The following is a 12,398-nucleotide window of genomic DNA, read 5'->3' as shown; positions in this document are numbered from 1 at the left end:
TAAAACTATATAAAATATGTACTAAATAATCTATAAAATAAATTTTTTATTTTTACTTGGATCTTGTCCAGGTCAGGTCTGGATCCAAATAACTTGGAAACAACTTGGGTTCGGATCCAAGCCTGGGTGAAACCTAAGTGGTTCGGGTCCAGGTCCAACCCTGACCCGACTCGTACCCAGCGCATTACCATTTCTACCTTCCAAGGCAGGCCTGAAATGTGCTTTCGGATGAAACAAACATGTTAAAAATCTTGGGTGAATTTGGAAATAAGGTAGCTGAGAACTGGGAGCGTTTGGTTGGTGAATTTCCAGATAGGGGTATTTCAGGAAATATTCAAAATATGTCGCTCCGACTGTATTAACTTTAACAATTAGGGATATAAATATGTTCGTAAAACGAATATGAAATCAGTGCAATTAATGGAGCGGCAGATGATAAGCAAACTGAACTGATGTTGTAAAAGTATATATTTCTGCAATTTATGTTCGGTATTGGTTCATGAAACGTGTTGAAAGTTTTCGGAGTCGCGTATTTGCAGTTTGTCATCCTCCAAAAATACAATGGTCTTACACACATAGAGAGGGAATGTTATTCACCTGGTTTTGAGGATGAGGCAAGGCACTGTGAGACAAGCTGGAGAGCTGTTCTCCTGGTATATATGGGAAATACTACTTTTATTTCTTTTTTTTCTCTCTCTAAAAGTTTACTCCGACTTATTCCTGCTTTCTTCATTGTGATTCTGCTCTTGCTGTCGCTCATTGCCTGTGGAGAAAACTTGCTTCCTTAAATTTTATGCTTCCTCGGCCTTTTCGTGAAATTTTTCTTTGGGGTTTCCATTGTTTCAATGACTAATATCAGCATGCTTTTTGGCATGAATGTTGTTTTGCTAATATGAGTCTGTGGTATTTTGAGTTTGAGCTGCTCAGACCACGATGGAAGGGGCTTGGTTCACTTCATCGTCTTCCCCTCTTCGTTTCCTCATCAATATTGTTAATTCCTCATCAATCTTGTTAACTTTTTGAGGGCCTTTATGTACAATAAAGGATGATGGAGATGTCTCCCATACCTATTATTAGCAATACTATATTTTTCATTGTTGTTTGTGGACAAAAAAGAGAATAGCATTTGTCTCCTGTATTCCTTTTTTTTTTTTTTCCTTTTTCTTTCTCCCAATAGTAGTTTGACAGATGAAATAGTATGAGTTGATCGGACTTATCTACTTTGGCCACTGTTTCTTTGTGCTCCTCCTCCTTCTGATTCTTCTCGTAAGGCTTTTATATTTTTGATGTCGGCAAATTGTTTGGTAGTATGTTTTGTTTGGTTGTTAAAATCTTACATTATCATAAGTTCTATTTATGTATGGGAAGCTTGATATTTCAAATTGCATACAGTATCAAATAGTCAGCTGAGTAAAAGTAGAATATTGAATATGAATTGATGTTGCTCATCTCGATGATGAAAATGGTGTATTAATGATTGAAAGTTTGAGTTCATACATATTTTTGGACATAGAAACATGTTCCGGTAAGGATGGAAGGGATGTAATCTTCTGTGTAGCTTCAAATTGTGGGGGAAGCTTTCTCTAAATAAGCAACGTGTATCACTATCTTGTTGAGCTTTCCTACATTTGCAAGGCAAGCATGTCAAAAGCACATTTGATGCTTATCTCCAAATCCAGTTGGACGTGGGTGCTTTGAGAGGTGCCTATTGTGAGGGGGAATATGGGGGGCAGACAATTGGTAGATAGGGAGAGATTTGATGCTAAGAAATGGACTTGCTAAGCTGTTATATAGGGTTCTCTTTTTGTAGGTTGTTACTTTATTCGTTCTGTTTAGGTCATGATGTTTTTGGATTTGACGTATACCATGCAGATTTACTCTGTTGCATATTTGTCATATTTGATTAGGATAAGAATAGTTTTAATTGCACTACTATTAACACAATGGTTTTGAGCTTATTGCATGATCAACCACCAGCTATTGGAAGTCAGTCATCTGAAGGAGATAAAAGTGTTGCACATGAAAAACATGATAAAGAATTAGTAGTCTATCAAAGAAGAAAAAAAGGGAGCAGCCCATGGAGCACACTTCGAGCATAGAAACTGTGCACCAAGAAGAAGAAACTCATGAGAGAGAACTTGACATATCCCTTCAAAGGCAATCAATTCCAGAATGTCGGACTTCATTGTTTATAGATTTTGGGGACCAAAATCAGCTTAGAGGATTGGCTTGCACTCGACATCCAATAGAAAGGTGGGAAGCTATGATTCTCTTTCTATTGAACATCAAGTTTTCTTGACAGAAATTCTAAAAGAGCATGTGTCCGGTTCGTATAAAGTAGCAACAAAGAATGTGAGATGGATAGAGGCAATGAATAATCAGACAAGCACCACAGTTGTAAAACGTGGGTGACAGTCCCAAGGCCTAAAAGAAAAATGTTGTTGGGTCAAAATGGGTGTATAAAATAAAGTATAAGGCTGATGGTTCAATTGAGGAGTTCAATGCAATGCTAGTTGCATATGGGTGCTGGACTATAAAGAAACTTTTAGTCCTGTGGTAAAAATGGGCAGTGCTCAATTTGATGGAGAAGATAGAAAAGGAACACTCAAGAACCATGATTGGATAAAACATAGATGTCTTTCTCATTGTTTAAATCATGGGGCAATGTGCCCTATGTATACAAATGTATCCAAATATGGTTAAAATACAGGTCATCATGCATATAGGTTGTTACAACTATCACGCATGTAGGTTACAACTTAGTACATATATGTTACAGTCTTACAGTTATTGAAGGATCCAAATATAATAGGACACTTAACAAATTTGGTATTTTCGAGGATGCAAAGATTCTTAGTTAATATGCCTCATCACTTTATAGTCCATCATAGGAGGTTCCTTAATAGGTGTGGGGCCCATAATATTTACTATATTCCCCCTCAAGCTGGAGTATATATAATAGATCTCCAGCTGGCTCTAAGTGTCTTTTACTTGAACAAGATTAAAAGCCTTGGTAAATGTGTTTGCCAATTGATTCTTGGAGTGAACAAATGGAGTACATATTACTTATGAAGTGACATTTTCTTTTAAGAAGTGACATTCAACCTCAATATGCATGGTTCCTTTATGGAATGTACGGTTTGAAGCAATATAAGTGGTCTTTTGATTATCACAATGTGAAGGTGTAAGAGTCGATACATTAACACCCATCTCTTGAAGAAGAGAATGGAGTGAATTATTTCTTGCTTCTATTGAAGATCAGGTACAACACTTCGCTTTTTAATCTTCCAGGTGACTAAATTGCCACCCATCATTATAAAGGAGCCACTAGTAGATTGGCAATCAAGAGAACACGCAGCCAATCTGCATCACAAAAACCTTTCATATCAAGGTCACCATGATTGAAATAAACTAGTCTTTCCATGGAGTTGATTTCAAATATAGTAAATTGCGATAAACACCCTCCAGGTTATGGGAGCATGGTGAATGCATAAACTGACTCGTCAAGTTTAAGACATACACTACATTTAGTTGTGTGACAGTCAAATAGATAAGTCTACCAACTAATCTTTAGTATACACCAGGCTTACTCATAGGCTTTAATTACTAATCGTACAATTTATGATTTACTATTGATGGTACCTCATCTCTACTTTCATAAGATAGGTCCAACTATAACAAGAGTAGTCATAAATGAATAAGATAAAATACCGACATCCAAATAACTAGGGTAGGGCCCCAAACATCATAATCAACAAGGTGGAATGGTTTAGAACTTTTATTTTCAATAGATGGAAAATCTAAAAAAAAAACTAAACTATAGGGCTCGTACTTCTCAAAGATCACAAGGTGCTGAATGAAGTGGTAGGAGAGGGGGGTGAGCGAGTTCCGTACATGGACAGATAGAGGGATTGGGATCCCTGACTTTTAGGGATTGAGTTCCATATCTGCAAAGGAGTGGATCCCTTATGGGATGGGAATGTGTTCCGCTTGTTAGGATCTAGGTTCTTGAACTTTAATTATCTATCTCTATTGTAATCTGAGAGCGAGATCCATTTAAGAGTATCTTTAACTTTTTCCAAATTCACAAAACCAAGTATCAATGGAAACAATAATCATGTCATTGAAAATCTTTGGACTTTTTGTTATTAATGGAGAAAGATTTCACGAATGAGTACTGATATTAAGAAATCAATATGGTGGTGTAATACCTAATAAGTCCTTCGACACGAATGGCGCTTCGTGTCCTCAGAGATATCTTTTTATCTCTCCTTCTAGCTCTCCCGTCAATTGGTGAAGTGATATGTTCATTGAGGTCTTTTATGTACTCTTATTCTCTTCAAATTCGTTGGGGAACATTGTGGTCTACCTTCCTCTCAACATTGTCAAGAATAAACTCGCTCAACTTACCTGTTGTAGGTGCATTGAAACATGTGCAAAAAAGTAACGATAGAGAGGAAGCGTTTCTCAGAGGCAATCTTGCACTTGCAATGAAGGAACCTTTTTTAACTACCCATCTTGTTTGTATCTCATCCCAACTTATTCTTTCTTCCATCCCAACTGCTTCCTTCTCTCTCCTCGCCCTCTCTTGTTGCCTCTCTTTGAAACTAGACACAAGTCACAATTCACAAAGTGTGTAAAGTCGTGAATTGTAAAATATATAGGAAATCGTGGCATATAGAAAGTTTGTAGGTCATAAGAAAATGGAGATCCACACTCCATTATATACGAACAAAAAATGTGCTGTAGAATTTCGTACTCAAGGCATAGGATACTCGATTCCATGTTAGTGGAATCGTGGTTCTGCTTATTCATGAAAGGGTGATTTCTAGTATAGGGATCTGGGGTAAAGGATTGAGATCTTTGATTTCCTAGATCGAGATCATTAATATCAAGGAATTACCCGGAATCGCAATCCCGAGTTTCGGAATGCTGGAACGAGATCTAGGAGCGGTAGCGACCCCTCTTTAGAAGATCCCAATAACTATGATATGGGCTACTGCCTCCAATATATCCTTTGTAGTTCGTAGGAACAACAATCCCCGGTTGATACTCGGCTACATGGAATAATGGAGCCATGCAATTATCGTTAGTATCTTACTTTCCCCTTTCATTATGGGATGGATTATCTATGGGAGGCTCTTTCACCTTCCTTGTGATGTAACCCAATTTTCTCTGGCTTCTTGTGAGCATTTTGGAAGGTTGGGACATTTTTAACATTGTACTTACTATGGCGATCAGTAATCCTAGGTGGTCATAATTCTCAAGGAATATTGTGCTTGATTTATGACATTTTTGCTTTCTCTTAACGCAAAATCCTAAGTCTTTCTCTAAGTTACTAATTCCTTGATTTCAAATCTTGAAAAGAAATCCCCTTTTCTGGTTGTTTGGGTGAGAAGGATTCGGAATATATATATTTTTTGATTTGTTTAGCCTAAACGAACTTCTTTGGTAAAATTGTGAGATGGTCTTGTTGGAAAAATATGGTGATGTTGATACGCCACATCTTCAAGCCCCCAAAGAGAGGAAAATTTTGATTCTAAGGTTGCTAGAAAACAATGGATACCCTAGGTTACAAGCCCTGCTCTAATACCATGTTATAATAGAGAAAAGGAGCACTCAAGCACCACGTCAACATCCATATAGGATACATATACAAGTCATCATCCATATAGGAAATTCTACAAATTTGGTGTTGATTGAGTTTCTAAGATTGAGAGGATTTTGATTAATGGGACCCTTATCACCACATGCTCAATCATAGAAGGTTACCTAATAGGCATGGGACCCATAATATTTACTATAGGCACCATTAGAGTTATTCTATCCCTTGCCCTAGCCCATTATTGGGAGAATATTGATGTTAAAAATGCATTTTTACATGGGCACCTGAAAGAACTATATATGGAGCACCAAATGGGATATAGTGAAGGGCATCCAAAACTTGTGGTGTGTAACTTAAATCGAGTGCTATATGGGTTGAAGCAGGTGTCACGAGCTTGGTTTGATAGCTTTCTCAGGTAATAAGGAAGTATGACTTTTAGAGAACTCTAGTGGACTACTCCTTATCTATTCAGTGTGATGGAACATATATCATCATTCTACTGCTCTATGTAGATGACTTTGTCCTCATAGCCAGCTCATTAAAAAAGATGAATCACATAAAAAAGGTTACATTTCAAATAAAAAATTTGGGAAGTCTCAAACATGGTTACCGGGACTGGGAGTGAGGGTGGCTCACAAATTTGAATTGGGACAGTGGGATCGAGGGTGGCTTGAAGATCCGTGGATGAGGGATTGATCCTTACATCTTTAGGTGAAGTGATCGAGTTCCCCAACATTAAGGGAGCACGATCTAAATTGCCCATGATTGAATGCTAAACAATATGGCAACGCGATCCATTGAACTTAGGATCGAGGTTTCTATCATGCTTAGGATCAAGGATCCCGGAGTTCACATAACTATAGTACTCTACTTCAAGAACGAATTCCATTCAACAATATGATTAATTTTCTAAATTAAAAAACAAGATTATCATTAAATACAAGAACCTTGTCTTTAAAATTCTCTGACTTTTTGTTATCATTGGAGTGTGTTTCACACATGAGAAGTTAAACTGAAAATACAATATTAGGATGTAAATCTCAAGTCCTTAGGCATGAAAGGAGCTTAGTGTCCTCCAAATTCCTTGATGGTATGTTGTGATCTCTTGCTCTCTCTCTCTCTCTCTTTATATATATCGGAATAGTCTACAATTCACAACCCTTCAAGTTACAAAGGTTAATGTTAGAATGAATTGTGATGGGTGGATTTTATAAAAAGTTACTTTTTATCATTTCTTGCTCATCAAGTAAGGGTGTTTGTGTAAATATCACTAAAAAAAAAGGGGTACTTTTGTCATTTTCATAAGGGGTAAAGTTGAAATTCTTGCTAAGAGACAATAGTACTCTATAAATAAAGTTCCAGGATGCTAATTTCCAAAACACCATTGTACTTTTGTAAAAATTTCTAATTTGGCCTTTCTTAAAGATGAAGTTACCTATTAAAATTATTTTTTAAGCAAAAAGTAATGACTTTTTTAATAAATACACCCATCACAATTCATTCTAACGTTAACATTTATATTTTGAGGGGTTGTTAACTCTAGACAAAGCTATATATATATATATATATATATATATATATATTGAATATATTAAAGCATAGCATGAGGTCTTTGCTTTTCAAAATAATATGAATTCTCATACATGGTTTATACAAATAAAAATACCAGTAATAGGGGAATTGCCAAATTGGTTCAAGAATTGGTTCCAATTATGGGGATCTGGAACAGAAATACTACCATCTAATATTCAAGCTTCTCAACAGAAGTTCATAGATCATAATAATAATAATTCCAAAATAGATCTCCATATGTATTTTATGGCTTTATACCAAATCCCATGGATCATGAAATGGTCCTACCATATATCAGATGACTATACAAATAACTGGGAATATATCCTTGAATTGGGCAAACAAATATACATAAAATGGCGGGATGTCTACGAGAATGATGCCCTAAACCCTGAAAAAATAAAAATGAGAAAGGTACCCTTTTCATCCCCTGAAACAGAAGTTAATATGGCAGATTATGTAAATAAAATTCGCCAACAAAATCCTAATGCCACTAAAGAAGAGCTCAAAAAGAAGTTACTACAGATATTTGATGAAGAAGAGGAAGCTATGTCTACATCCACTCAGAATGAGGAAAACTACGAACAAGAAAATGAAGATATGGATTTCGGAATATCACAGTAAAGAGAGATATGAATGTCAGAAATATCAAATACAAAGGACGGAGCGACTGCAAATTCAAAAGCACACGAGTCCTAAGCTGCCGACAAAATAGTGACCAACAACATCTATCACCTTTTAGTCCATTCATCTGTCACCTTTTACCTTTTAGTCAGATCACCAGCCCTGTTCATACTGACAGCATTTATCACCTTTTAGTCCATTCATCTGTCACCTTTTACCTTTTAGTTAGATCACCAGCCCTGTTCATACCGACAACCTCTATCACCGACACAGACAGCATCCACCACCAATAAAGTCCCACTATCACCAGACTACTATTCGGACTTGAAAGAAAAATTTGGAATCTGAAAGGAGTCTATAAAAGGGAGGGGGGGGGGGAGATGTTGAAAAGGGGAGAGGTTTTGAGGAGAGGTTTTGCAGAGTAAGAAGAGAAGTCTACAAGTTTTAAGTTGAGTGTTTTAAGTATTTGAGTTGTGAGTGCTGTGAGTTGTGAGTGCTGTAAGTTGTGAGTGCTGTAAGTTTTGAGTGCTAAGTGTTTGAGTGCTGTAATAGTTTAATTGCTGGATGTGTGACTGCTATTGGGATCGTCTACCCAATTACTGTCTAGAAGAGTGGAAGTAAGTGTTAGATGTAAGTGCTTTCATTTTCTTTCCATTATGACTGTAACTATATGATGTCTATAATGTGTGAATTTAGTAACTATTGCTGTGTGAATTTCGTGACTATGCAATTGAATAGTTTCTTCTTCTAGTAGTACACTACGCGTAAGAAATAGAGAAGAGATAACTATAGACAACATAGAAAAACAGATTCAGAATTGGAATATTCCCAAAGTTCCCGCCTCAGATGTTTATAGAAAAGGAACTTTTGAATTTAAAACTAGTTTTTCTATTAAAACTGTAGAACAAAGTATTTCTATTACCAGTGAACAGAATAGTTTTCAACTCCTCAAATCGTATGATACAAGATCATAAGAATAAGAATTACAAATATTTACACATAGAACTTGTCCAAATGGCTATAAACCCACTTACTCAAATTGGTTTAAGTAACTCTGTTCTTCTTTGTTTAAGGGACGAACGGCATAATAAATTCTCTGATTCGTTGTTAGGAATAGTAGAATCAAGTCTGTACAACGGTCCTATATACTTCAATTGCTTTCCCAATTATTCTGTGGCCTTAACAGATCCTAACCTCCTAAAGGTTCTTACTCTAAACATAAAAACCCAAAGGTTCGATATGGATACAGGATCCCAAAATATTGCTCTAGTCTATAGGATATGTTATAAAGTAATGAACACTTTATGTCCGGATGCACTTCAAATGGATACTAAAGGACAGACAGTGTTCTTCCATACCAATATGGAAAAATCTAATACTATTATACCAAGGTCTACGGCCTAGTCGCAAATAAAACTCCCTGAAAAATGGTCTTTACACTGTGAAAACCAATAGTCTAGAACCCCAATGAATAGAGAGCCGGAACAGATAATAGAATACTCGGATGGAGATGTAGAAATACAATTTAATCCAACTAGACAAACTCGAATAAATATTTTTGAAAGACCGTCTAGAATTCCTTCCAGATGCTCTACTTCCTCTATTCCACAGTCTGACCATGAGGAAAATCATAGAAGACCCATAGTTGATGGGCTGATCAGAACAAATAGCCAAGTCCAACAACCGGTCTATAGAATATTCGAACCCAGTTCCCCAGATAGAGAACCGACACCTTCTGACTTAGATTTTAATGTCCTTACCTTCCAAAAAGAAGAAAGGTTTAAATAGACAAAGAATGGATAAAACAAGACTTCTTGTCCAATGAAAATAAGAGGATCCGAGATTTGTATTTGGCGGAATTTCCCGAAGAATTATTGGATGCTCTGCATAAAAAATTTAATAGATTTATATTAAAACATAAGAGAAATATAAAATTCTTTGAATGGTTGAGATACATCCTAAAAGAGAAGGAGATCAAAATTCCAGAATTTGATCTCAATACTTTTGAAAGTCAGTATCAAACCTTTCATACTACACAAGGGGAAGAATTGGACTCCATTCATCCCCTTGAAAGAAGTCTTCAGATAAAAGTAAAGTCAAAAGATAAACCCGAGGCTTAGGCTTCACCTTATAAAATTACCCCAAAAGATAATGATCACCATATCCATAAAATAGATGCAATTCCACATATAATTGAGCAAAAAAATTATACTAATCTCTGTTTACAGACCATTGGAAGACAAACAACTAGGATTGAGAATATAATCAATAAACCTCAAGAAAAGATGGTGGATCATAAGTCTAAAGGAAAGAAAGCTTTACTGTTCAAACCTCCTCCAGCTATCAATAAAGAACAGTTTAGCCTTCAAGAAATGAAGAAAAAAGATAATAATAAAGAATTAGTGGATGTGCTAATTGAAAAATTAGCAAAATTAAATATAAGAGAAATGGGGGCAGCTTCTAAAACTAGTCTTGAGCAAGGAGCTATGGTCCTTCAAAAAAAACCCTTTTCTAATAGCGAACTTAATAAAATAGAACAAGCTTTCAAGACAGATAGCCTTGAAATGAATAGAATTCAATGGAAAAAAGTTTAGGCCTACTTCTCAAACAAGAATGTATTATCCTAGGCTTACTCCTGTAGATCTCCAGTTTGAAGAAGATTTAATTACAAGTTCTATATCTTATTCTGGAAGATCCATTGTAAATTGGAATATTGATGGAATGTCAGAAAATCAGATTCTTGATCTAATGAAGCATATGACCATATATGCGACTGCATGCAAATAAGTGGAAACCAAGACCTAGAAATAGCTAAAGCCATCATTTGTGGATTTACGAGATGGTTAAGAGGATGGTGGGATTTCCATATGGATGAAAATACAAAAAATGAAATACTAACTGCCACCAAGCAGTGGGCGGTTAAAAATGAATTGGGCCAAGATATAATAAATAATGAAAGTGATGCAGTTAATACTTTAATATATACTATTACTCTCCACTTTGTGGGAAGTACTGCATTACTTGATGCTAGATCAGAAGACCTACTTTCAAATCTAAGATGCCCAACACTATCCCATTATAAGTGGTACAAAGATGTGTTCTTCTCTAGACTCAGTAAATCTGATCACTGAAGAGAAAAATTCATTTTTGGTTTACCCCATCTTTTTGTCGAAAAGGTTAAGATACGATTAAAGAATAAACATGGAGGAATAATCCCATACACTTTATATACAGAAGGCCTTGCTCTCTGTACAGATTTAAAGCTGAAAAGGCAGCTCGAAAAACAGAGAATGATTGAAAGAAAAGAGTTAGGAGATTTTTGCGAACAGTTTGGATTTAATACTCTGCCTTCTTCTAAAGACTCCGATAAGAAAAGATATAAAAATAAAAGATATAGTAATAAGCCAAAATTCGATAAAACTTCTGTCAAAGAGAAATTTTCTAAAAAATTTTCCCCCAGAAAAACTTTCAAAAAAGCCAAAGGGAAAAGAAGAATTCCTGTTTGCTACAACTGTGGTAAAGTAGGACATTATAAGAATAAGTGCAGAATTAAGAAGAAAATAGATGCTTTACAATTAGATGATAACATTAAAGAACAACTGTTTAATATACTACAAATTGATAGTTCTTCTGATTCTGAACTAGAGATGCTGACTGGAGAAATACAGGACGAAGATTTAATCTTTAGCAGCTCAGATTCAGACTATAATAATCTTGATGCCACTTGCTTTTTTAACACCCTTACCAAAGAGGAGAATCTGATTATTAGATATAATTGATAAAATAACTGATCCTGAGACTAAGCGAGAAGCTTTAGTCCAGTATATAAATATAGCCAAAACAAACAAAAAACCTTCTCCTCCTCTAGTTCGCACTCAGGAAGACTATAGTTTTACCGAAATCCTTACAAGAGTCGAGGATAAAAATAATGATCGCAAGGAGCCTTCTATTTCCGAATTAAGGTAGGACATTAATGAGGTTCGTAATGAACTAATAAGCCTGAAAAATAGAGTACAGATTATAGAGTTAGCCTCTAACCCTGTAGAAGATAGTCCTGTTAATATAGATGATGAAGTAGAATTTAATAATATTATAAATAATTATAAAAATACTCTTCCCCCTAAGGCAGAAGAATTTCTCCCTAAGGTAATTGATGAACCAGAATCTTCTAATACAACCCAAGATTGTAATTATGTTAGTCTTCTTGACAAAGTAATTACTCAGAAGTGGTTTACCATGATAAAAATAATCGTCCATAAAGAATATAGTTTTCAAACTCTTGCTTTAATAGACTCAGGAGCAGATCTAAATTGCATCAATGAAGGTCTGGTCCCTACTAAATACTTTAGTAAAACCACGCAAGTCTTGAATACGGCAGATGGCAGTAAAATGATTGTAAACTATAAACTTTCAAATGCTGCGGTTTGCAATAATGGCAAGTGCTTTGAGTTCCCTTTTATTATGGTAAAAGGATTAAGTCAGTTTGTAATCCTGGGAACTCCATTTCTAAATATGCTCTACCCAATAGAAATTGATAATACCGGAAATTAAGCCAATATAGGACATAATGTGAAATTTGAGTTCTTCGAGAAACCCA

At 35.6% G+C, this 12,398-nt stretch overlaps 1 protein-coding gene across 5 annotated transcripts in view; it reads left to right on the top strand.

The window, feature by feature from the left end:
• The first annotated feature begins 386 nt into the window (after positions 1–386).
• LOC18425368 (uncharacterized) overlaps positions 387–12,398 on the top strand; it is a 34,518-nt gene continuing 22,506 nt past the window's right edge. For 4 of the 5 annotated variants that reach the window (XR_016053454.1, XR_016053453.1, XM_020661990.2 and 1 more), the window contains exon 1: positions 387–653. Coding sequence is in view for 3 of the 5 variants with exons in the window: in XM_020661990.2 (XP_020517649.1) it covers positions 610–653 (44 nt within the window). In the remaining 2 variants the exon portion in view is untranslated. The remainder of the gene's footprint in view (positions 654–12,398) is intronic. The other variant, XM_088863960.1, reaches the window with a different exon arrangement.

Source organism: Amborella trichopoda, chromosome 4, assembly GCF_054954075.1.
Source record: "Amborella trichopoda isolate Santa Cruz 75 chromosome 4, AtrichopodaSantaCruz75HAP2 v2.0, whole genome shotgun sequence".
Classification (NCBI taxonomy): Eukaryota; Viridiplantae; Streptophyta; class Magnoliopsida; order Amborellales; family Amborellaceae; genus Amborella; species Amborella trichopoda.
The sequence above is the reverse complement of the archived record's forward strand: the minus strand, read 5'-3'. Positions and strand labels throughout refer to the sequence as shown.